This window comes from Gorilla gorilla, chromosome 1, assembly GCF_029281585.2.
Source record: "Gorilla gorilla gorilla isolate KB3781 chromosome 1, NHGRI_mGorGor1-v2.1_pri, whole genome shotgun sequence".
Taxonomy (NCBI): domain Eukaryota; kingdom Metazoa; phylum Chordata; class Mammalia; order Primates; family Hominidae; genus Gorilla; species Gorilla gorilla.
The window spans coordinates 90,855,354-90,881,422 of record NC_073224.2 but is presented as its reverse complement, the minus strand read 5'-3'; the positions used below and the strand labels follow the sequence as shown (position 1 = coordinate 90,881,422).

Here is a 26,069-nt window from a genome sequence, read left to right as displayed (position 1 = left end):
CACCATTTAACTTTCTGTTTCTATGAATTTGACTACTTTGCATAGTGAAATCCTATGGTATTTGTCTTTTTGTGACTATTAATATAATTGTTAAGTCTTAGCCCACTGTAACAGTTGTACCCTTTCCCATTTTAGATTTCTGTAGGCTCAGGATTGCCTGCCTTCTCAAACCCTGGTTATTGGTGGATTATTTCTCTTTCTTTTCTTTTTTTCTCTCTTATTTTTTAGAGATAGAGTCTTGCTCTGTTGCCCAGGCTGGAATGCAGTGGCATGATCATGGCTCACTGCAGCCTTGATCTCCTGGGCTCGAGCAGTCCTCTTGCCTTAGCCTGCCACACGTAGCTGGGACTACAGGCACAAACACCATGCCTAGATAATTTCTGAATTTGTGTAGAGGTGGGGTCTCACAGTGTTGCCCACCCTGGGCTTGAACTCCTGGGCTCAAGTGATCCTCCTGCCCTAGCCTCTCAAGTCACTGGGATTATAGGTGCACGCCACTGTGCCCAGCTGAATTATTCTTAAGGAACAAGATGACACTCAGAGCTCCATTTCATCCTTTTGAAGAGAGGGGCAGGATTAGGCAAAAGGAGAACACAGAGATGATAGTGAAAGAGATACAGAGGTGAGCATTAAGTAAGCGAAAGAGCATTTATTCAGGGCAGAGTAGAGTCTCTTTGTGGGACTCCTCCTTCCCTCCCTGCCTTCTTCCCTACCAGGTAAAAATTCAAACCTACACAACAATAGAGAGGATGATATAACCAAACCCTATGTACATGTCAGCCAGATTCAACAGTTATCCGGATTTTTTAGGGCCCATTTGTAACATGGCCCAGGAGGAAGAAAATGCCTGAACAATCTAGATTAACCTAGAGGCAGGTGTTTCTTTGCTTATTTGTGCAATTTTATTTATCTCCTTCCTGATAAAGGGCTTCTTCTGCCTTGGGACTTCTTACTATCTAAGGTTGAGGTAAAGAGCCAGGACTCTATGAAACCACGTTACTTAACTTGGTTTCCTCATCCATGCAGGAGAGCACATGTGGCTTCTAAAGGTGGTCATAATGGAGTGTTTGGCACAGGGCCTGCTGCCTAATAAGTAATCATTTACACTGTTAGCAGTGGTAGTGTGTTTGTGGAAGGGAAGGGTCACTAGCCAGGTCCTTGAAAACACGGGACTGAAACATGCAGCGGGGGATCAACACAATTAGTCATACTGTATCATTGATCAAGGGTTGGGATGAGCGCTGATTTTCTAGAATTGCACCTACTGTATGTTCATTATCCCATGTTACTGGCCATTGTACAGGTTCTGTCCTAGATTGTGCTGGGTTAAGGGAAACAGTAGTTTATCTGCAAAATTAGGTAGTGTAACTTTTTAATATGCTTTTTTGATGGTGATGGGATTGCTATTTACATTAAAAGCATTTTACGGGTTTTAAATATAAATAAAAATATCACAATTTGAATAACTAGATAATATACATTTGGCTTCGTGAATCACTTTTTTGTTTTTGTTCTTTGGAATTCTAGGAGGAATTCTATCTACTAATAAAGTCTGCAGACTTTACCTTCCTACAACCTTAGGACGTAAGAAACGTCCTAAGATAGATGCCTGGGAGGAAAAGGAAATTGAGGGCCTACAGGTGTTTAAAAACTTATGGTTTATAATTGCTTAGAGCCTTTGATTTTCCCCCCCACCCATCCATCTGTAGCACCCAGAGAGCCTTGGTTTTGTTGTAACATTTTCACTTTTGAATCTAGTTTATCATATGAAAGTTTTACTGTTCTGTGATATTTTGAGGCATGGGAGGATCTGTGGTCCCAAAGTCCAGAGTAGTTTTAAATGTTTTTCTGTGTTAATATGCAAAAGTATCATGAAGGCAAAATAAATTGTTTGCAAATAATTGAGTCAAAATATTATTGTTCCTCCAAAGATCCTTACTTAGTCGTGTGTCACAGCTTGTATAACAGGACGTATTTTGCAGAGCTGTTTAGTTTGCACTGACTTGTGCAACAGGAATGGCCAGTTTTCCTTACGCTCAGGGCAATCAAACACAACTTTATAAGAATTGTAACTTTAAAAGATTTCATGTTTTTGTTGTTGTTGTTGTTGTTAAAATCAGTTGATGAAATAAATTCAATAGTAAAACTTCTAAGATTTGAGTCATCAAACCTCTAAATATGCTGTTTTTCTGTTCTGTTCTGTTCTGTTCTGTTCTTTTCTCTTTTTTCTTTTTTTTTTGATGCAGTCTCACTCTGTTGCCCAGGTTGGAGTACATGGCACGATCTCAGCTGACTGCAACCTCTGTATCTTGGGTTCAGGTGATTTTCCTGGCTCAGCCTCCCGAGTAGCTGGGACTACAGGCATGTGCCACCATGCCTGGCTAATTTTTGTATTTTTAGTAGAGGCAGGGTTTTGCCATGTTGGCCAGGCTAGTCTCAAACTGACTTCAGGTGATCCACCCACCTTGGCCTCTTAAACTGTGGGATTATAGGTGTGAGCTACCCTGCCTGGCCTAAATATGCTGTTTTTCCTTTCTATTTATTCGGTTGACCAGTTTCTTTCCTCTTTTTTTTTTTTTTTGAGATGGGGTCTCACTGTGTTGCCCAGGCTGGTCTCAAATTCCTGACCTCAAGCAATCCACCCCCCTCAGCCTCCCAAAGTTATGGGATTACAGGCATGGGCCACCGTGCCCGGCAGGTCAATCGGTTTCATTAGAAGACTTGGGTTATGTCTCCTACAGCTTATGTAATACAGACATTTTTATTTTTACATTAGTCTTTGTATGAAATGAAAAAAGAAATCAGTTATTTGATAAATACAATCCTTCACTATCTCATTCTATTGAATGCACTTGTTTCATAATGTTCCTTTTACGAAGAGTATATTGAAGGGAAAAAGGGGCAGACGCATGTATTACTATCTGTTTTTCTTTTTTTTAAATTTTAGGATACATGTATTACTAACAACAACACACAAAGCATGTAGGTTTGAGTTCATTTGGAGTTGGCTTCTCCACTCTTGTTTGGGATACCCCTAAGTTGTTTTAGATGTTGGTGGTGTTTGTGTTCCTTGTCACCCTGTCTGTAGTGACACACGTTTGTGAAAAGGCCACCTGGTTTACTGTAGATGTGAAATCATGGCTGTGGACTGAAGCAAAAGTAACCAACAGAAGTAGGATTAATGCTGTGAGCATAGCCTTCTTGCTAACTAGCTGAGCTTTCTGGCCATGGTTTTTGGTTCCGTTGATATAAAGAGATGTGCAGGGGCTGAGTGGCATTCCATGGATGTGCAGTCACCTTGTGATTCCAAGGCCCTGTAGCCCCTCAGCACATCATCACCATGCCCTCATTCTACTTTCTGCTGCCTTTTTTGTCTGTCTATACCAGGGCACAAGCAGACAGGATCAGGTAGCCCTACCTTTATCAGTGGCTCTGGGAAAGGCTCTTCTGGAGGAGGAGGTGGTGTGTGCTGCCCTCCTTCCCCCACCGTCACTGCAAGTACCTGACAGTAGTAAGCTGTGTTAAGGGAAGGGAGGAGGGAACTTTGGGGATCCTAAGACTTCTCTGTCACAGTCGTGTAAGGTGGACTCTTCTCCGTTAGCCTTTTTTTTTTTTAAATTTAACTTTTAAGTTCAGGGGTTTGTTACATAGGTAAACTTGTGTCACAGGGGTTTGTTATACAGATTATTTCATCACCCAGGTATTAAGCCTAGTACCCATTAGTTATTTTTCCTTATCCTCTGCTTCCTCCCACCCACCACCTCCAGCAGGCCCCAGTGTGTGTTGTTCCCTTCCCTGTGTCCATGCATTCTCATCATTTAGCTCCCACTTACAAGTGGGAACATGCAGTATTTGGTTTTCTGTTCCTGTGTTAGTTTGCTAAGGATAGTGTCCTCTAGCTCCATCCATGTTCCCACGTGAGACGTGATCTTATTATTTTTATGGCTGCATCCCTTAGCCCTTTAACTCATCATGCACGGTAGCTGCCTTTGGATTCTTCCTTCCAGAGCCCCTTCTTGGAAGGTGTGCATCAGCTTGGTTACTCCCGGGACTTCCTCTGTACCACACGTGCCCTTTCTCTTATTCCTGGGTGCTCTCTTCTCTCCTCACAGTCTTCCGTGTGTGCTAAGATCGTGCAGCTCCTGGGGCAGAATGAGGTGGACTATCGCCAGAAGCAGGTGGTCATCCTGAGCCAGGATAGCTTCTACCGTGTCCTCACCTCGGAGCAGAAGGCCAAAGCCCTGAAGGGCCAGTTCAACTTTGACCACCCGGGTGAGTCGGGCATTGAAGGGGGTATGTATGTGTATTGGTGTGTGGGGGGGGAATATTTTTATTTTGCTCATGAGGAAGTTGCTTAACCTCTCGGAATCTTGTTTCTATCTAGAACGTAGGGACTTGATAACTACCTTGCAGTGTTATTGTGGGGCTTATGTGAAAGAAGGGATTTTCAAATGCTTCAAGTAGTGCTTGGCTCATTAAATACTGATTGAATCTGTATCTGAACAAAGGTGATTTTGTATGAGCCTGGGACTCAAGATGGGCCAGACATGAGGTCGAACATACAGAGCTAGTCCTGCTGCCTCTGATCTGAGGCAGCCCTCGTCAGACCCTCCTCCTCAGGTGTACATGTGTGTTCAACCCACTGTCTGGCAGAGAGGGAGATGGAGGGGCAGGGTGGCTGCCAGAGTGGTTTTTGCCCTACAGCCCTAGATCAGCACACTGCTCCTTTAGCTGGCTTGGATTTCTTATAATTGTTAGAAGCAAACCTGGGCATGGTGCCTATTGTGTGTACTCCCCCAGTCATGGGTTTGCTTTCCAGGTTAGTTTAGCATGTGCCAATCCTAGGATGATAACAGCTAAACTTGGAGAGGGGAAAGACCTGTCTGAAGTCAGGGATAGAATGTCAAAGGAGAAAAAAGAGAAATCTATTTGTCAGAACTCATTTATACACCCTATTTTGAGATACAGGGAGCTTCCATTCTGCTTTGGGTAAAAATCCAGCTTTTTAGGGAGCAGTATGATTACGTTTAAAGTGTGATGTGCCCATATACATGTTTATGAGGATGCCTTGTGTATGATTATAGGAGATCCTATTTTAAAATTAAGAAACATTTTAACAATTTGGTATTTTTCAGATGCCTTTGACAATGAACTCATTCTCAAAACACTCAAAGAAATCACTGAAGGGAAAACAGTCCAGATCCCCGTGTATGACTTTGTCTCCCATTCCCGGTAAGTGAGCTGTTCTGGGCCAGGGATGGCACCCACTGCTCCGCAGAGCATCCTTGGTCTGCACTGAGACCTCCTTCCTTACCTCTCGCACTTCAGACCTCTGTCCTACCCCTGCCTAATGCCACTCCAGCCGGTCAGTGGAGTGGGTGGTGGCAGCAGTGTGTGCTGTGGGATTGCAGAGGTTGGGGAGTTCATCTGAGCGCTTCCTGGAACAGTCCTGTTGTCACGATTCCTTAACTCTGAAGGATGGGATCGTGATTTCAGCTTGAGGGACTGCATGTGCGTTCTGATCCACATTCCAGTGCTGTTGTTCCTGGAACAAGATGTAAGGGGAGGGGTAGAGGAAGGGCAGGAAGAAGAGCAAAGAAAACTGTTTTTTCTGCTGTCCTGGTTTACTTGGGATTGGACAATGTGGAGAGGTATGAGGTCACCAGATCGTGATCTCAGAATTAACCAAGCCCTCCAGAAAGCTTCTCAGTGGAATCAAAGCAGTCCTTTCTAGTGAAGCCTCAATTTTAGTGCTCCTGATTAGGAATAGAGGAGTGGCCACACTTCCACCTCATCCTCCTTCCCTTTGAGTGATGGGAATGGGCTCCTAGAAGATTGCACTCCTGCTGGCCAGACCCCAAGCTCCTTCAGAGCGTCTCAGACCTGAATGTAGAACACACACATCTTCCCATGAGTCTGAACTAGAGAGCATGGTGACGATTTGGTTGCAGGAGGAAGATGAGAGAGAGAGAGAGAGAATGAGCATGCATGTGTGTGCGTTGAGGTGTAGAGGGGGCTGTTTTGGTGCTTACCTCCATGCCTCACCAGAATCTTCTGAAACACTTCCTTCTATGGGCCAGGTTCTTCTGTGTAGGAGAGAGGAGAGTGAAAGATCAGGATACCATCCTCATGCCTCCCGTGTCACTCTGTTTTCCTAACCCAACCACTGCAGATCATGGAGGAATGAATGAAGGCATTTAGTATAGGATTTGGAGCTTACACGAACATCAAGGCTGGGAGAGTGAAGGCCTGGAAGTTTATAGCCAGAGAATCAGACAAAATAGTCCTCACTGACTCTAGCCTGAGGCACTGGAGCAGCAGCTGGGGTTCATGGAAAAGTCCAAGAAACCACCATGTCTGGGTTTGCAGCCTCAATCTGGGAGCTTGTGGACTGTTTGCAAAGTTTCCCTGTCTCAGTATTATGATCTCCTGAATATTGTGGATTTTGCTTCACTCTCAACTTCTAAGTCTCTTGTTGGCGCAGTAACCTGGAAGCATGTGGGGCAAGGGATTCTGAGAATTGTAGTTCTCCCTTAGGGGGAAGTGGTGGTGGTGTCACGTTGACAAGAGACATTCCAGCCCACCACTTCCCAAGTAAAGAATTAAAATGCAGCATGATGGCTAAGGCAAGGGCCTGCAGAAGAATGTAAAGGAGGGAGGAAGAGCAGGGGATTCAGAGCAGGTTGTATGGAGGAGGTGATATTTAAGCTTTAGATAGGAAAGGATAAGAAGTTGTTTGGGAAAGGGATTTCCAAGGTGCTGGGTAGGGAAGCATTTCAGAGCTAGGCATGGATCAGCTTGGTTGGGGCATGGCAGTGGGGAGGTGTGGAGGAATGGGAGTGGGTGTGTGGGAAGGCAGGCAGACCTCAGGTCATGAAGGGCCATAGGCGGCAGGGCCAGGAGCACAGACATTTTGGCAATAGGGAGCTACAGACGGCTCTACTGTTGTAGTGGAAAGGTCATCGTGGTGGCAGGAAGAGAGAGGATCTGCAATGCCATTTGTGAAGAAGCCTTTGGAACAGCCCCAGTGAGAGTCTGATAAGGGCATGAAAGAAAGCAGTGGAACTGAGCGTGGTTGACAGGAGCCAGGGCCTGACCAGTGCAGTCCAGGAGTGGAGGAGGGAAGTTGAAGACCTCGTGCATCATGAGTTCCATCAAGTTGATATGCCAACAAAAGAAAATCCTGGTAGAATTCCCAGTGCAGACATGTTTCACGTTTCCTCCTGATTTATCTCATACCTTATATTTTAAAACCTTATCCTTTAGTGGCTCAAAGCTCATGTCTTAGAAACTTTCACTGATCACCCTAGACCCATATCCACCCCTTTCCTACCTCCTTGCAAATCTTAAGGGCCACTTAATTGGACATCGAGCCATTCAGGGTTAACTGATTCCATCCCACCCATGGGCGTTTGGTACAAATAAAAATTTGTTGGGCTAAAATGAAGAAGACATTTACTTGTTGCAGTTACATTTCTCTGAGCATCCTTTTCCCCATAAGCCAAATGAGATGGTTAGACTGGGTTATCTCAAATGATCTAATTGGCTAGTTTCTTTCTGGGGCTTCCCAGCCAGACTCTAAATTCCTAAGTGGTATATTATGCCAGGTATGACTCCTTGCACATTCTGGGCTAGTAGTTGCTCAATAAATTTGTTGTTGTTTTTTAAAAACTCTGAGCTGTTATGACAGTTTTTAGACCTGCATTTGGACTTGGGAAATGATTAATTCTAACTTCTTAAGGCACCAACAACAAATTAGGCAGTTAATTTTCTCCTTCCGAAGGAAAACCACTTTTCCTTTTTAGTATTTATCAGTTAGGCATCCTAAAATGCTCTTAATATCTAGTGTCAGTACAGATTGAACATCCCTAATCTAAAAACCCAAAATGTGAAATGCTCCAAAATCTGAAACTTTTTGAGTGCCAATGTGACGTTCAAAGGAAATGCTCATTGGAGCATTTCAGATTTTGGATTTTCATGTTAGGGAGGCTCATTGTAGATCCTCTCTCTCCCTGCCATATTAGGGATGCCCTAAATATAATGCAGATATTCCAAAATCTGAAAAAAAATCCAAAATTCAAAAATCCTAAACACCTAAGCATTTCATATAAGGGATACTCAACCTGGATATGTAAACTTAGTGCAGCCATTGTGTTCTCTGTTAGTGTGTTCAAGTGGACTCTCGCACATACATTCACTTTATTTTTGGACAAAGCCTTCCCACACTCTCCTTGGTGTAGGGGAGTTGCCTAGAGAGTGGCTCACTATTTCACTTACCCATTGGTTCTGTTTTCTGAACTTCTCTAGGTTGCCTTCTTATGCACAATGGGCACACCATTTTCTGGCAGCTGACATTCCTTTAGACTGGTGCTTCTCTACCCTGGCTGCATGTTAGAAGTATCTTGGGAGCTTCTAAATAGTGTTGAAGTTCTAGCTCCACTTCAGACTCATTAAATCAGAGCTCCTTGGGGGTAGGATCCAGGTAGGGATATTTTTATAAGCTTCCCAGATGGTTCTGATATGCATCTCAGATACACCACAATTCTAGGGCATTTCCTAATCCTAGTCCTTTTCTCCCGTCTTCCCTGCCCCGTTCTGCCACTTGCTAGCTACCCTAGCAGTGCCTGCCTTAAAACTCAGACACAAGCCTGTTGGTCCAAGCTGAGAAGGCATCAGGGAGTGTTTATGGGAAGGAGTTCCAACGGCACCCTCTTGAGCTGGCCGTTGATACTGACCTCCTTATGTTTGCACAGATGGAACTACTGTTTTAAGAGACTTTGTTTTATTTGGTTTGCCAGTGTGCTAGTCAGGGTGAGTGAAAACCTTGCAATGATGATTATTTCTCTATTTTCAGTGAATTTTGAGCAAGAGGCAGTTGGTGACATATAAGGTGGGCATAGGACAGAATCAAAAGACAAAACACAGTGAAAGTTGCAGCAAGGCAAAGCTGAGCACAGGCAAGGCCATCTGTGAAAGCCCATCGCCTAACCGTTTAGCAATGTTTCACCCTTCTTGCTTTTTGAAAAGTCATGTTGGTTGGGCTTGGTAGCTCATGCCTGTAATCCTAGCACTTTGGGAGGCTGAGGTGGGTGGGTTGCCTGAGTCCAGGAGTTATATACCAGCCTGGGCAATATGGTAAAACCCCGTTTCTACCAAAAATACAAAAATTAGCCTGGGGTGGTGGTGTGCATCTGTAGTCCTAGACACTTAGGGGGCTGAGGCGGGAGGATCGCCTGAGCCTGGGAAGTTGAGGCTGCAGTGAGTCCAAGATTGCGCCACTGCACTCCAGCCTCCTGGGTGACAAAGTGAGACCCTGTCTCCAAAAACAAGAAAAAGAAAGAAAAGTCATGTTTACAATTAGTGCCTGCCCTAGGCTACCCAACCATGTGGGTTGGGTGGATGAGGTCATGCATATTTCTGCTTTATTGATAAGGAAGAGCAGCTCTAGGGAGCTCAGGATTGACCTGTGGCCACTTTGTTGGTTTGGGGTAGAGCCAGACCAGACAGACGTCGGGATTCTGTACTTCCTCACAAATGCTTTCTCGTCTGTATCCTCTTTCCCAAAACTTTTCTTTATTTTCCCTCCTTCCCTTCCCCTTCTGTCCTTTCCTCCCTCCTTTCAATTGCCTCAGGACTGGCGGGGAGGGGGTGGAGTTGTTGAGAGAAAACTGTGAGTTTCTGTTTTTAAAGTTCAGAGTGTTAGGTTCCATAAATGCCAGGCCATGAGAGCATTCCTGGAGACGCCTTCAGAGAAAAAAAGAAATCACATCTGTTTTTGTCTGCCTTTATTCTTCATTCAACAGCACGTTTTTTTAATTCCAAGGAGAAGGATGTCTGCCGTGTATTTCTGTTTCATGGTGAAAGCTCAGAAGTGGTCAAAGGAGACCTTTGTCCCGGCCGTGATCACCCTTGGCTCTTTGGTGGTGGTCCGAGGGCTCTGTAAGACCATATTAGCCAAGTCTTTAGCCCCCGCTTGAAGTCTGTGGGGGCAAGGAACCCAGAACCCAGCCCAGCCAGATGTTCTGGCCCTTGTTCTCTGTCCCTTGCTAGCCCCTGCCTGGCTTGGCCCATTATCTGCTCTGTGCTTTGCAGGAAGGAGGAGACAGTTACTGTCTATCCCGCAGACGTGGTGCTCTTTGAAGGGATCCTGGCCTTCTACTCCCAGGAGGTACGAGACCTGTTCCAGATGAAGCTTTTTGTGGATACAGATGCGGACACCCGGCTCTCACGCAGAGGTGCGTTCTAAAAGCCTCAGGTGGCCCTGTTGGTGGCCACCTTGAGGGCGGGGGAGCTGGGAGCCTGTGACAGGACCCCACCCGCCTGAGTCTGAAGCCCATGCCTTCCCTGAGGCAGCTGTGTGTCGCATGGTCCAGCCCGGCTGCGTCAGTCCAGCCCCAGGATATCCTGCTGCCCAGACACTTGGTAACATTTGAGAAGGGATTAGTCACTTACTGTTTGGGATAACGAAAGGCTTGTGAGGTCACAGAGACTAAATAAGACATTGACATCTGGTTTTGCTGGGAAAAGTTTGATTAAATGCTTAGTTCCTTGCAATTTGTTTATAAGACATCAAAATGAAGATGCTCTGATTTGGGGAACTAACTGTAGGACCCCCGAGGATAGGATCCCTTGTGCCTGAAGTACTGGGCAGCTCATCCTGTTAGCCTGCTTCTCTAGCCCTTTATTTTCCAGCAGGCTTTATGGAGGCATTATCACTCTTTCCAGTCAGCTCAGGAGGGAAGTCAGCTGTGCCCTCTGCAGGCCCTACTGAGTGTGGGCCTGTCTGTGCTAAGTCCCCGTGCTTGTGTGCTGAAGGCACAGCAGTGCCCCTTGGTAGAGGAGCCCGTGCTTGTGTGCTGAAGGCACAGCAGTGCCCCTTGGTAGAGGAGCCCATGCTTGTGTGCTGAAGGCACAGCAGTGCCCCTTGGTAGAGGAGCCCAGCCTGTGAACTGAGCTCTATAGGGTATTGAGCAGAGAGTTTGCTTCCACCAGGAGAGATTGGGAGGCTTCATGGAGGAAGAAGGGTTGGGACTTGGATGTCGTGGGGTAGGGTGACGCTATAGGCAACCCATGAAGGTGCACGGCAGAGATGTACAGACAGTGGCTTGTTCCGAGAGTGGCAGGAACCTGGAGTGTACAGAGGGTTGTACGAAGAGACACTACAAAGTAGGTTGGGGTCTGGTTTTAGAGACTGAGATCTCTAGTCTGGTTCTCGGTGGGCAAGGGAGAGCTACTGTGAGGTTCTGAGCAAGGCAAGTGAAGTGGCCACTGTTCTGTGTTGGACACTGGTTCTGACAAAGGAAATGTAAGTGAAGCCTGTAGCTGGAGCAGCTCTTTGGAGACTGCTCTGCTGATCTAGACGAGAGGCAGGGCTGTGGTCCTTAGATGGGTGGGAGAGGGAGCAGAGCTGGGATGAGAAGAATATTAGCAGAGTGAGAATCGACCAGGACCCAGCAAGGGCAGTGGGTGGAGGCGACTGAATAGAGGAATGAAAGGTGAGAAGGTTTGAGTCTCCGTTGTGTGAAAGAGGCAGGGAGACACAGGAAATGACGAGGTTAGCTCCTAGTCACAGGACACATTATTGACAGTTTCAGATTTTATAAGCTCTATCCCAGGGCCCTCTGACTTCAAAGTCTGGGTAATCTTCTCTTTTCGGTTCATGAAACAGATCTGTAGTTTATCCCATTTAGCACTGTAATTGTAAGAACTATTCATGAGACCAGTAGAACCTACAGAAACAAGTCCTGAGCTTTGCCCTTCTAAGTAGTAATAGATACACAGGCTATTAAGTCAGTGGGAGCTACATCTTGCTCCCAGGTGGGGTGAGGGACAGTTAGTTTTGTGTGATGGAAAAAAGAATGGAATGGGAGGAGACTTTTAGTTCTAGCAGAGCCCTTCCCAGCTAGCTTTGTGACTAGGCTCTTGCGACACCCCGGCTTGGGTTTCTTTATGGATAATACAGGGGAGACAGGCCTGCTTTTAGTGTCACGACTCTGGCTGGGTAAGAGTTGCATGGTCATTTTGGATAGATAATTGAACCCTGAGCCTGACAATCCCTCATGCTTCTGCCCCAGGGCCTGGCTTGTCACCTTAATCCACAAACTCCGGCCCTGCTTTGGTTGATCTGCTCAGTGTCCATGTCAGCTTGTCAAATTAGAGAGGCAACGTGATACACAGGGACAGATAAATTTTAGAGTCCAGTGAATTGGGCTGAGATCCTGGTTTTACCACTTACTAGATGTGTGACCTTGGGCAAATTGTGTTTTAACTTTTTTGTATCTCATTTTCCTATTAGAATGTGGTCTTTTGATTGGTACTTCTGGGATAGTTGTGAAGATGAGAGGTAATGCAGGTAAAATGCCTGGTGGTGCATTAGTCAATAAATATCTATGTGGCAGATCAGAAATCTGCTTCTGCTGAAGGGGTCGGTGCTGTTAGTTTTCTGAATTTTCTGACAAGACTGGTTAGGTCCTCCAAGGGGATCTGCTCCGGTCACGTCCTCAGGAGCTAGTGATGCCCGGACTGATGCCATCACTAGTCCAGCAGTGGTACTCAGTCTCAGGGATGCAGTGCTGCCGAGGGAGGCCTCGCAGCAGGGAGTGCAAGAACCAGCACAGGAGATTAGAACCAAGTTTTGAGCAGCAGCAAGATGCTGGAAATAAAGTGCATCCTAGTGTCTAATTCAAACAGATCATCACAGTGTGGGTTCAACAGAACATTTTCCCTTCCTTTCTTGCATGGGATTCTTATGTGAAATAGGAGCAATTCCTACAATGGTGCTGGCCCTCTGGGGTTTTCTTAGGGCCAGCTTTGCCTCTCTGCCTTCTCTGAACAGGCTGCCTGGGCAGGGCTCTGCTTTCTTATTTCAGATCTGCTAACTTCACATGTCACCTACTGCCGAGTCACTTTCCTGATGGCCTCATGGGACTTTTCTGCATGCTATTTCTACAAATTCATTCTCTCTCCACGTAGGACAAAAAACATGCTTGGCATGTGCTTTGTGGAGTGCGGGGGTGCTGGGGTAGGGAGGCTGGTTAGTCAGAAGCAGCTGTTGAGTGAGCTTGAACATTCCTGGAGACTTGAGTTAGCTCCATGATTTTACCCATCTGTCACACCCTCCTGGGCATGTGACCTCCAGATTCTGAGTTGACCCTCATGTGGGAGAGAGATCTGTGTTTCAGTGAAGCAGCCCTGGAAACTACCTCCTTCCTGATGGAAACCCTTGATCTTCTCGGGATTGGTTTCTAGCCTCATTTGCCTTCATATTCCCTCTGTGCTCTTTACCACCACCCAGCCCTGAATACAGGGACAGGGAGGAAGTGGGGCAGGGAGATTCAGGATGGCTGACCCCTCATCTTCTTCATCCATCATTCTCTGGTTCTCATAGAATTAGGGCTGCACTGGGCCTTGGGGGATTCAGCCCGTTCTTTTACTATAGAGTAGCACATTTCCTCATCAGATTTTTAAAGTGATTGACTTCACCATTGAGGAATTATCTTTATTTTGGGTCCCTCTAAGTTTCTTTCTTGGCTTTTGGCTAACCAGAAAGAGCAAGTCTGGGTTTGGAAGGGCTGACGTGGAAGCCCAGCAGGGAATGTGGGCAGACTTGTAGCTTCCTGCCCTGTACCCTGTCCTCCGAAAAGGCCTGTCCTGGCCCAGCAAATGTGCTGGGGTCAGAGCAGTGATGGAGGGGCTGGTTTTGAGCCCCTGGGGTTTCCAGGTTGTGCCAAGACCTTGTTTGGACTCAGTCCTTGGCGCGGCTCTGTTTCCTGACTCTGCCTGAGGAGCAGGGCCTTTCAGTGCAGGGAACTGGCTGGCCCTCTGTTGTCCTTGGCTCAGGGAGGCACAGTCTGCCTGAGGTGATAGTTCTATCGGAGGTTCTTGGGGAGCAGAGGTGGGCAAGGCCTTATGATGTTGCGTGTTCCCAGTGTCTGGGCAACATTCTGACCCATTCCCCATTTGCTTTTCCAGCGTGGAAGCTGTAGTGAGACTATTCCCTGTCTTCCTTGCTTTTTTTCCTTCCTCACGTATGTTGTCCTATGTGCTTGTGTCCTGCTCTCCCTTCCCACGTGGCACCCCGCCTTTCCAGCTGCCCTGCAGGACTCCTTTTTCCCTTTGCTGCCCCCGCTCAGCTGGGTCTGACCTGCTTACCTGAATTCGAGGTTCCCACGCTCCCACGGTGTTGAGCTGCTCTGTCAGGGAGGCACTGCCCTCCCAACGCGTCCTCAGGTTCTGTTGTGGTCGTAATCATCATAGAACACATGCTTATTGAACACGTGCTAAGGCGCCAGCTATGGTGCTGAAGAGTTTTATGCACATCTCTGTATTCCTGAATAGTAACTTTAAGAGGAAGGTACCATTATTGTCCCTGTTTTATAGTTAAGGTACTTAAGATTCAAAGAGGTTAAAGTCACTTGTCGAAGTTCACAGAGGTAGGAGTTATTGGGGTCAGGATTCAGGTCCAGGGCAGTTTTCCCCCCAGAGCCCATAGAGGTAGAACAAGAAGCAGCTTTTGGGCTACAGAGCAGCTTCACTGTGATTTACCTCCTCCTCCTACTTTCTGCACGACCAGTTTCCTCTCTCCAGTGACAAAACAGCTGAAGCCACCAGGTCTACAGAAGGAAGGGGGCTGAAGGCCCAGGCTGAGGGCAGTAGGAGGACTACATGACAGGGTGTGGACATGCATTGTGTGTGCGTGCGTGTGTGTGCATGTGTGTTTGTGTGTGTGCATGTGTGTGTGTGTGTGTGTGCTGGGAGAAGGACAAAGCTTCCTCCAGTGCTGAAGCCTTCAGCAATTGTATGAAAAGCATGTGTTGCAAAACAATCCAGCATCAGGCATTTGCAGGGCTTTAAGTAAAAGCTGCCCAAGCACGGGTGTGTTTGTTTTTTCCCTAGCTCTGATACCCTTTTGATCTGGTTTCCTTTTTTCTTTGGGCTTTATCTGGAGACGTGTGAAGAATTGGAGGCCGCGCTGGCTGTGTGTTTTGGCGGTGCTACTCTGGTTAGCCACGTGTGCCGGAGCTCTGGGGACTTCTGGGGGGTGAGCCACGTGGCAGCTCCTTAGGGCTCCTTCTTGGCGAGTCTCCCAGCAGATCTGCCAGAGCAGCAGGTCGGCAGCAGGAGCCCAGGTCCAACGTTGCAGGGGTGGGGAAAACCATTTCCTGGCTGGAGAAGGCTGCTGCTGGGCTGGGTGGGCAAGTCCTGACACATTAGCGACCAACCAACTGTTTTATTACCAGGTCTCCCATGGAGAAAACACTTTGTAAACTGAGGAGCTGTTACAAAAGTCGAATGGCAGCATCATTAGTGCCCGGCTTTCTGGAAATGTGAATTTCCTGACAGTTTTCTCGCCTTCTCATCTTATAGATTTCCTGTCAGCCTGGATCATAGCCGTGACAGCCTCCCCGTTCCCTGTCCTCTCTGTGCATGCACCTGTGCATGTGTGTATAAAGACAGAATTATTTAGACAAATGGCTTTCGGAAGTTCTGTCACAGATATACCCCGTGTTCGTTTACAGTGAGTTTCACCCAACATTTGAGTCTATTCATTGAGAAATGGTTGGGAAGGAGCTGAAGAGCCACTGCAAATGATTGTAGATGGATGTGGTAACTTTTTGGGGTGAAAGATTTAGCAGCTCAGATGATAAGGTTAGATTAAGATAGCATTTAAAATGACATCTGCAAAGAGAGGCAGTTTTAATTAGGAGAATCTACTTCCAAACCCCCTACTCATGGGGAAACTAAGGCCCATGTACAGCGGCAGAACGAGGGTGATCAGTCTTCTTTCTATTTATTGACAGAAGACTCTATTTAATAAAGAGTGTATGGGCTGCCTATAATTCCAGCACTTTGGGAGGCCGAGGCAGAAGGATCACTTGAGCCCAAGAATTCAAGACTAGCCTGGGCAACAAAGCAAGACCCTGTGTCTACCAAAAAAAAAAAAAAAAAAAAAAAAAAAAGGCTCACACGTGTAATTCCCAGCACTTTGGGAGGCTGAGGCAGGTGGATCAGGAGGTCAGGAGATCGAGACCATCCTGGCTAACACGGTGAAACCCCATCTCTACTAAAAATACAAAAAATTAGCCAGGCGTGGTGGCAGGTGCCTGTAGTCTCAGCTACTCGGGAGGCTGAGGCAGGAGAATCGCTTGAACCCCAGAGGCAGAGGTTGCAGTGAGCTGAGATCGCGCCACTGCACTCCAGCCTGGGTGACAGAGTGATGAGACTCTGTCTCAAAAACAAACAAAAAATTAGTCCATTGAGGTGGCGTGTGCCTGTAGTCCCAGCTACTTGGGAAGTTGAGGTGGGAGGATCACTTGCTCAAGCCCAGGAGGTTGAGGCTGTAGTGAGCTATGACTGTGCTACTGCACTACAACATGTGTGACAGAGCAAGACCCCTTGTCTTAAAAGAAAAAAAATTTAAAAAAAAAAAAAAAGAAGAATGGTAAAAGCCCCTGGATAAAACTGACCAGGGGAAGAAGGTAGAAGACAGAAGATGGTGAGTTTGTTGTCAATTTGGGCTTCATCTCAGCCCCAGCCCACCATTCTAGACCATGGTTTTCTTATCTTTCACTGAGTGATTTTTTTTTTTTTTTTTTGCAAACCTCTGTGCATGAGGTAGGTGGAAATGGTTAACCGTGGCTGGGTCCTCAGCCTAGCCTGGGCTCCATGCTGCAGAGGGGGCATGGGTGGGAGCTGGGAGCAGTGAGCTGATGCCTGAGCAGTGGGTCGCTGGACTTCTGAACGCAGGTAAGTGCATGCAAGGAGGCAGCGTGCAGCCCAACCCACTCGGGGCCCAGATTGCTTCTTGTTAACAGTGAGCTCTCCAGGACTGCCCTGCTTTTTAAAAAGATTCACACTGAAATTTTGTTTGGAGCAAATGTTGCTTGAAACAAGAAGGCTGTTGGACAGCCTTTTGTTTCAAAGAGCATTGTCATTGCCAAGTATGACCATTGTAAGATGTCAGAATGTAACTTGTCTTTTCCGAAGCCGCTGCTGATCTGCTCTTGGTCAAGCCTCTCAGGATTCCAGCTTGAGAATCATCTAGAGTAATTGTGGAGCCTGTGGGAGCTAGGTCCACCCCATTAAGGGCGGGTGTGTGCTGGCTCCTACACCGTTTTTTGATTCTTGTTTTCCCTTCTCTTACAGTATTAAGGGACATCAGCGAGAGAGGCAGGGATCTTGAGCAGATTTTATCTCAGTACATTACGTTCGTCAAGCCTGCCTTTGAGGAATTCTGCTTGCCAGTGAGTTGTGTTCTTGGTTTGTTTTTGTTGAATGTAGAATTTAAAATTTGATGATATAAATGAAGGTGTGCAAGTTGGTGGAGCTCCCCTGCCTGAATCTCACTCCTCTCTCTGAGTGATCCTCTGTCCTGAAGTCCTAAGAGAGGGCAGCCCTTGGTTCTTGTGTCCTCTGTGTTCTCCAGGAGCCCTGTCCTGCTGTTCTTTCTTTGGGTAGCCCTGTAGGGTCCTGCCAGTCCTTAGGCAGGTCATTTAATTCCCAGCTAGTTCTAGGCTTCTTGCTTGGTGGGATCATGGTGTGAGACCCTTTACTGAGGGTGTATCATATCCAAGGAGAGTCCTTAGCCATTTGGATCTCTGAAGGGTCTGCAATGGGTGACGTATGGATGCACTGGGTGCTGTGCCCCGAGATGTTCCCCTCTGAGCCTCTCCTGCCATCACCAGTGAGCCCTGCTTTGAGCTTGTCTTTAGCTCCCATTTGGAGACTGTCATGCCTTACTGGAATAAGCTTCCTTCCCTTCACCCTTGCAGACTCACCAGTCCTTCCTGTGGTAGCTAGGAATTCTCTAGTGAGGTGGCTTTCAGAGAAGAAAGAACACAGAGAGTTGGCCCTCAGCCCAGGAAAGACAGGAAGGGGCATGTTGAGGGAAGGCTACTAGAGACAAGAGGTGTGGTGTGCTGGGGCTGCAGAAGGAGAAGTATTTAACTCAGGAGAATCCTACTGAGTCAATGAGCCTTCTCCAGCTTGGCCGAACCATGGTCTGGCTCCTTAATTATTTATAGTTAAGCTCTGAGACCGGGAGGAAGGGAAGGAAGAGGTTGGGACTTAACCTGGTCTTGGTTGAGATATACTGGGAAGGCTGGAATCTCTGAAGACATTGAAGATTTAGAGTAAGGCTGGGTATTGGAATTTCCCTATTTATTCTAACAATAAACTTCATTCTTTTTCTTCTGGGAAAATATCTCAAATTGTCTTTGTTTCTTTAAGGATGTTAGTAGCTTTTACAGCAACCCATACTTGACTTTGGTTTTAGATGCGGGACAGGTGGACTTTTTGAGCCAACTGAGTAACATTGATGCCCTATCCATTGCCCTGGAGACTATTGGGTTACAAGAGTAGGTTACTGGAAAGAGACCAGAGGGGGCTGAGGAGCTGTGAACTTCTTTCCACCCATTTATCTATCTGAGGACCTCTCCTGTTGTTTTTGACTTAATAAGAACACAAAATGAATTTATTATTGGATATCAGTCATAGTTAACTGTCAGTTTTCTACTGTTGAACTTAGTTGTAACAAAGCTAAAAATTCTGCAGACATTTTCTGGGTTATTTCTGCTTGCTTTCACTGTCCAGCCCTGTCTTTGCTCAGGGAAGATCAGCTCATTCCCCTGTAAGCCAGGAACTTGGACCTGATAAATGTCTGCTCAGTTCAAGTTGGGTTTGGGGCTGACACCGTTGCCTTTCAGCAATCCTAGGGCAGAGGCTGCACAGAGTAAGATGCCCACACGCTTGAGGTGTGGTTTATGTGTTCTTATGCTAGACTTAGTTTGTATACCAGGATGCAGTTACTTGTAGAATGGTCTACAAAATCTCAGTAAATTTGGACCAACAAAAAAGAAAAAGAAAAAAGAAATATGCCTCTTTGTGGCCTGACTTTCTTTCTTTAAAAATTAGGTAATAATAGAACCTATGAACTGGTCATCAGTGAAGAATACTTTTTCTGGTTTTACCCTGTGCTAGGAGTGAACAGTGTCATGTTTCAGACTATGCGTAAAAGCCCAATGTGAACCAGTCCCCTGGAAAGTTTGGGTTTTTCTAGTTCATATTTGTCCTAGTGGAATAGAGGCAATTAAGTGTTTGGCTTCAAAGACCATGTTCTCTGCATAGGTCATAAGCTGAAACAGTGTTCAGCGTTAGAAATGAGAGCTTGGTTGGGTGCGGCGGCTCACGCCTGTAATCCTGGGACTTTGGGAGGCCCAGGTGGGTGGATCGCTTGAGCCCAGGAGTTTGAGACCAGCCTGGGCAACATGGCGATACCCCCTCTCTATAAAAAATAACAAAAATTAGCCGGGTGTGGTGGCGGGTGCCTGTAGTCCCAGCTACTCAGGAGGCTGAGGTGGGATGATCTCCCCAACTCAGGAAGTCAAGGCTGCAGTGAGCTGTGATGATGCCACTGCACTCCAGCCTGGATGACAGAGTGAGACGCTGTCTTAAAAAAATAAAAAAAGAGAGAGTGAGAGAGAACTTGAATAAAAGCTAAATTCTTGTAATGTAGATAAAGTGGATAAAAATCCATGGTAGATAGTTATCAATCGAATTATGAACTGGTTTTGGATTATCCACTCAGTCTGGACCATTTTCCCTCACTGATACATGAAAGTCTTCAATCCTTCTTTCTCATTTTCCTCATTCCCTGCTTATCTTCTTTCATTCACATTTCAGCTAAACAAGGCACTTCCTTAGGTTTCCCCAAATTTCTATTAATAGATGCATTCACTGTGAAGTTGTAAACAATATTATATTTGAAGCCTTAAAAGGTGCTCCTCTGGGCTCGCTAGTATGAATGCTGCCCTTTCCCCATATTCCCTTGGAGAGGGTCTCGGGCCAGTTGTCTCTTAACTGTGTTAATGCATTTTAACTGTCTTTCTCCACAGACAAAGAAGTATGCTGATGTGATCATCCCTAGAGGTGCAGATAATCTAGGTGAGTCCCTGCAGAGTGTCATCCTGGAGTATAATGTCTGCCCTTTGTCAGTCATAATTTGGGGCAGGATGTGGTGACCCTACAGGGCTCTGCAGACATGGCTGCCCTGCTTGTCTGTGATTGTGAGCCAGCAGAACCTTTCCACCTACACGTCTGGCCTCAGGAACAGGTCCCTGGGTGTAGGCACCCACGTGTTACAGGGACAGACATGCACTTGTGCTTCTCTGGCAGAATAGAGGGCTGTAGATTACCTTTTACTATCACTTCCCAATGATGACACTTGGGTACTTTGCTTCTGCGGCCACCTTTTAGCAAAAGCAGATTCCCTCCTTGATCTAATTTAGAATGACCTGCCATCACGGTAGCCCTTTCTAAAGGGAGCTCATTGCTACCGTTATTGTACTTATTTTTCATTTTATTTTATTTTACTTTAGAGACGAGGTCTTGGTGTGTCACCAAGATGGAAGTGCAGTAGCACAGTCACAGCTCATTTGCAGCCTTCAATTCCTGGGCCCAGCCTCCCGGTAGCTGGGACTACAGGCGTGCACCACCACGGTCCACTAATTTTAAAAAAGTGTTTTTGTAGAGATGGTTTCATTATGTTGCCTAAGCTGGTCTAAAACTCCTACCTCAAGCGACCCTTCCATCTCAGCCTCCCAAGGTGTTAGGATTACAGGCGTGAGCCATAGCACCTGGCCCCATTGTTTTATTTATTTTTTTGGCCTGTCTAGGAAGTATGAATGTCTCTGGACTAGGCGTAGTGTGGCAGAGTTGATCTGTAAAATAGGACCTGGTTTCTTCATTCTCTTTAGAATTTATTTAATTTTCCCTCCATTTAAAAAGATTATTTCTTGAGCTGTTTGGGAGTAAGTTATAGCAATAAATATTTAACCCTGTATTTTTTAAGAACAAAGGCATTCTTATTCATCACCACAATGCAGTCATTAAATTCAAGACATTTACCATTGATATGACCTCTTCTAACCTGGAGATGTTCCCTATCTTTTGTTTTTTAAGACATTTTTGAGGCGTACAGGCCCATTGTTTGGTAGAATGGTCCTCAATTTGGGTTTGTCTTTTGTTTTCTTATGATTGGTTTCATGAGCTTATACAGTCTGAAGGAATTAGCCCACGAGAGATGTGGCGTGGTCCTCTTTGTGTATCACATCAGAAAGCATTTGATGTGTATTCCATTTTTGGTGATGTTAAATTGACCTCTTGGTTGAGGTATATAATTTATTTCTAATGCTAATAAAAGATAGCTCTCTGCATTATATTTTTTGGAGGGAAAGAGGGCCTTCCATAGGGATGCTCTGTCTTAGGATGGAAAACTGGAAGGTTCCCTGGTGGAAAGGTCTCATAGCTAATTGATGTGTCAGAACCATGGCTGGTTACCACGTCTGCAGACTTTGGCCCGAGTGCTTCATCCAGTGGTGACTGATCATCTCCTGATAAGAAGCCCATTCATTAAGGGCTTACTCTGTGGTAGGCATTGTCTATCTTACTCCTTAGAGCCCTCCTGTGAAGGAGGAGGATCATATTAGCTCAGGCAGAGCCACTGGGAAGTTGGATGACTTGCCTGCAAGTGGCAGAGCCACTTCCCTGGAAGTCTTTCTACTGTGGTTCCTGCATGCCCTTCCCCCAGACAGACTCCCACACTCACCCCTGCACCCATGCCTGCACCCGTAACGCTCTGCTGGTCTCTGCCCCACAGTGGCCATCAACCTCATCGTGCAGCACATCCAGGACATCCTGAATGGAGGGCCCTCCAAACGGCAGACCAATGGCTGTCTCAACGGCTACACCCCTTCACGCAAGAGGCAGGCATCGGAGTCCAGCAGCAGGCCGCATTGACCCGTCTCCATTGGACCCCAGCCCCTATCTCCAAGAGACAGAGGAGGGGTCAGGAGGCACTGCTCATCTGTACATACTGTTTCCTATGACATTACTGTATTTAAGAAAACATCATGGAGATGAAATGCCTTTGATTTTTTTTCCTTTTTGTACTTTGGAACGACAAAATGAAACAGAACTTGACCCTGAGCTTAAATAACAAAACTGTGCCAACTACTACTGGTGATGCCTAATTATGAATCCAACGTGTAACCAGTTATAAATACATATATATATATAAAAGGATCTATTTTTGTGTAAATGTACAAATACTGTAAAGCTGTTTGCCATAAGTATTTTGCAGGAGGGTCTGTACTTGAGTGTTTTAGAACTGGAGCTGGAATTTCACCAAGGGGAAATTGCCTGTTGTGTCCCAGGGTGGGGAGGCTCGGGCATCTGTGAGAGACAGGGAGGGTGGCTAAGGTCCAGTTGCTTTTGAGTGCCCCGTGGAACTTGATGGGAATGGGGTTGGAAAACCTTGATTGCCTCCTCTGTCACATGCCACTCTTGGAGCTGGAGCTTAGTGATATGTCAATGAGAGATACTCTTGTCTTTTTTTTTTTTTCTTTTCTTTTTTTTTTTGAGTTGAAATTAGGTAAAATCTCAACTCAAAAATCAAACTCAGGGAAGAGGCCCACTGAGGAGAACAAGTCTTCTGCATTTTCTTCCTGCCCTGCTCCCACCTTCTCGCCTCTGGCTGCTTGGATAGCTTGGTGACTCCTTCCTCACCCTCCTGCTTCTCTGTCTCTCCAAGAAGCCAGAGCTGCCTCTTTCCTTCCCTGGAAGAGATTTTATGGGATTGCTTCCTGATAGAAGATGGGAAGGAGAGGGCAGAACTTTGCCTGCTGTCATATCTGAAGAATCACTGGTTCTTTCTGCATCCCAGGGGCGTAACTGATCTGACTCCTTGGGCTTTTTCCTGTATTGTGGAATATAGAGTGGACCATTGCAGGCTGGGTGTGGGTGAGGGCTTCGGTAACTGATGCCGGCAGCAGCGCCTCATGGAGTGGCAGGGGAGCTCTGTCTGTGGAGGGGTAGTAGTTTCCGTTTCCTGGAGGTTTGCAGTGAGGTGAGGAGAGTAACTTTGGTCAGGGATTCTCACTAGCAGCATCATGGCCAGGATGATTTACTTATTTGCAATACCATCTAGTGGATATGGCAACTGCAGAGCATAAAAGGGTCTCGGAAAAGCAGTTTTTAAAAAGTATTTAAAAGGAGAGTATTTAAATCATAGGTACCTAAGTTGGAGTCTGAGGTTGAAATATTTGGGGTGGAGATTTCTAGCTTTCCTGAGAGCCACTGCTTGGTGGTAGTGTTTTCTCTGGAAGTACAGATTCCTGACATTCTGGGTGGAGGGGAGCCCAAGTGAGCCTGAAGGAGTTCTGATTATAGAGTCCCGAGCCTCAGTTTCTGACCGCAGAAGAGCCAGAGATGTTCATTTCATTGTTGACCACCCTAGTGCTTGGTGGACTGTGCCCTTAGCTATCCCACTGTGGCTGCCATTGCCAGAAACATTTTGGAGAACCTTTTCTTCCCATTGCTCTCAGAACCTGTTCGAGCCATTCAGGTAAATTGGTCTCCATTATTACCTGGTCACACCAGATTTTCCCCCAGACTCAGCACCATCCAGTCTGATTCCCCGTTTCTGGGCTCAGTTTGACTCTAAATCTGTTTTGCTATTTTAAAAAGTCAAACCTGGTCCCCAACAGAGCTTGCCACCCGGAAACTTTCAGAAGACCGTGCAGGCTCTGAAGGGAGCTCCCAGTCACAGCAGCCGCCTACTTGGAGCAAGGGAAGGCTCCCAAGATGCCTCCTTTGAAAGCCGGTGCTCACCAAGATCAGTTCAGGATCAATCATTATTATCCTTGTAGTCATGCCTTGATCAGTTCTGAGATGAAGCAGGGAATGCAGGCCTGGGTTAGCATCCTGAGGACACAGGGCCCCTGGCCTTGATGGCACTGGGCCGTGCTCAGGTGAAGCCCACCCGTGTCTGGGAGAGCCTTGGCTTTTCAGTGGGCAGCATGCTCAACTTTACTTGAAGCTCCCAGGTGCCAAACCATTTAGTGCCTTGGCTGTTTATCCCACTGCCTTGGAAGATGGACTCGTCTCATCTCTGAGCCTTTACCTAGCTGCTTCCTCATCTACCTGTGGTGTTGGGACCAAGCCTCCAATATCTCTGAATAGCCCACTCCTAGCTTGGAAACAGCTATAAGGGCTGCCCTGCCCCTTGTCAAATGATCACCAATTCTTGGTGGCTTGGCTGGGGACAATGAACAGTGTCTGCTGGGGTCTGTGACACACTGTTTCTGGAACAAGGAAGGGATGGAAGGCTCTACCCCTCCGTGGCAGCCCAGCATTTGGCCAACTCTGTATCTGAACTTGAGCTTTCTATGGAACAAACAATGGTCTTAGTTTTTTAAGAGCCTCTGGGTCTCTGATTCCATGGAGAGTCAGGAGTAGAATTATTGGACCAGAAACCATGACATTTGCCATCTAGGTACTCTGCTGTTCAGGGTGGAGGCACAGATGAGCAGAGTGGGGTGATGTTGGTTGTATGTGCATAGAAGTCCCCTGGCCCCAGAGCCATCCAATGGTGCTTGGTTCTCTCTTCCTGCCCAGGTATTGTGTGTGGACCAAGTGTTTAGGAAACAAACATAGAAGCATTATGTCACAGGAAGGCCTGGCCTCTCACTCCTTCACACTAATGAGCCTTCTACTGACCCAAGTTTCTTTTTCTCGGGCAGCCTGGGACCACTATGAGCAGAGAGATGGGAGTCTGTGTAAGAAGGATGCAAGTATCCTTTGATTTGGAGTGGACAGAGCAGGTCCTTGCAAAGGCAGTGGGTTAAACAACGGGATGTCTGTGGGACAGGCCAGGGAAGGAGGGCAGAGACAGGGTCTCCAGTTCACCTTGCCGCAGAACTAGCCTAATCGTCCCTGCTTCTGGTCTTGGCCACTTGGCAATCATGGGGAAGTTGACTCCCCGCCTCACTTGGGCTTGGAGCTGGATACTCGTGGCCACGCCCAGGATAGGTTGCCAGAGTTTCATTAGGCCGCTGGGTCGGGCTGGAGGCTTGTGTACACCTCGGAGCAGTCGGGCAGCAGGAGGGCCGGAAGCCTGGTTGGTTTGTATATGACCTCTCTTGCCCTTGTGCACTTTCCTTGATTTAGCAACCTTGACCTGCACTGGCCCTCACAGCTGTTGGAGGGAAGTAGCCTCTTGCAGGGAAATATTTTCCTCTGCCCTGGAATCTCCTATGTGCCTGTTAAAGATTCCAGGGCCAAGAACTGGGCAGGCTGAGGAGCAGCTAGGTAGGTGGGTTATGCGGTTCAGGACTGCTTCTGGAAGGGACTGCCTGTACTTCTGTACCACCGTTGCCCTTTACACTTTGCTCAGGGCGGGGTGGGGGAAGCATTCAAACAAAACAAGGAAGGGAACTGTCTGGCAAAGCATAAGTGGATGCATCCAGAGCTCAGTCCCCTTTAATCTTTTGTCTCTGGGTGTTCTGCTGCCCTCCTCATACCGGGGACTGGCATTCCGGGTCAGCTTGGCTGTGGTCTTAGAGGCAGGGAGTGCCTACCCAGTCCTGCCTCAGGAGCAGGGTGAGTAGCTAAATACAGACTTAGGCTTTTTTCCCCCCCTTTTAAGATGCTTGCTCCTCTCCCTTTTCTTTTTACCACCCTACCTTTATTGTTAGTGGTTACAAAGTGACCACATATTATGTACTTTGCTGTAAATAAAGACAGACAAAAAGGCTCTCGCCTTCTGTGTGATGCTTGGCCCAGAGCAGCGACCGAATCCTGGCTGTGAGGCCCAAGTGGCTCAGGAAGGGCCATGCTGTGCCTGTGTGGTGTAGATGTCACTGGGCCTGCTGTCACGAAGCCTCATGATCCTGGGGTGTATGTGGGGCAGACCCCAGGCCTCACCTGGGCTCAGATACCGGTTCAGGTTAGTGGACTTGCAGTTCTTATCAAGTGGGAAGCCCGGGCCAGGGTTTCTGGGAGCCTTTGGTTCTTAGGACAACCTAGCGCTATGTTCCCCTGATTCCATCCAGTTTACCTGGCCTCTGCCCCATTGCCTTCCTTAGGCTGGTGACCCAGCCCCTTCCTTGCTCAAACAAACCCTTTTAAAGTAAACTTTTTTGAGGGAGGTGGGTGGAAGATGAGGAAAGTTTACATTATAACAACACAAACAGTTGCATGTTGCCCACACGCAGTGAATGGATGTATGTGTG

General features: G+C 46.9%; 1 protein-coding gene across 2 annotated transcripts in view; it reads left to right on the top strand.

Moving 5' to 3' along the window:
* Positions 1–25,591, top strand: part of UCK2 (uridine-cytidine kinase 2) — an 84,411-nt gene extending 58,820 nt beyond the window's left edge. For both annotated transcript variants that reach the window (XM_019026120.4, XM_055364853.2), the window contains exons 2-7: positions 4,113–4,272; positions 5,136–5,232; positions 10,093–10,235; positions 17,146–17,243; positions 19,893–19,941; positions 21,656–25,591. In XM_019026120.4, the coding sequence (XP_018881665.1) occupies positions 4,113–4,272; positions 5,136–5,232; positions 10,093–10,235; positions 17,146–17,243; positions 19,893–19,941; positions 21,656–21,795 (687 nt within the window). In that variant the 3' untranslated portion in view covers positions 21,796–25,591. The remainder of the gene's footprint in view (positions 1–4,112; positions 4,273–5,135; positions 5,233–10,092; positions 10,236–17,145; positions 17,244–19,892; positions 19,942–21,655) is intronic.
* Positions 25,592–26,069: the final 478 nt, after the last annotated feature.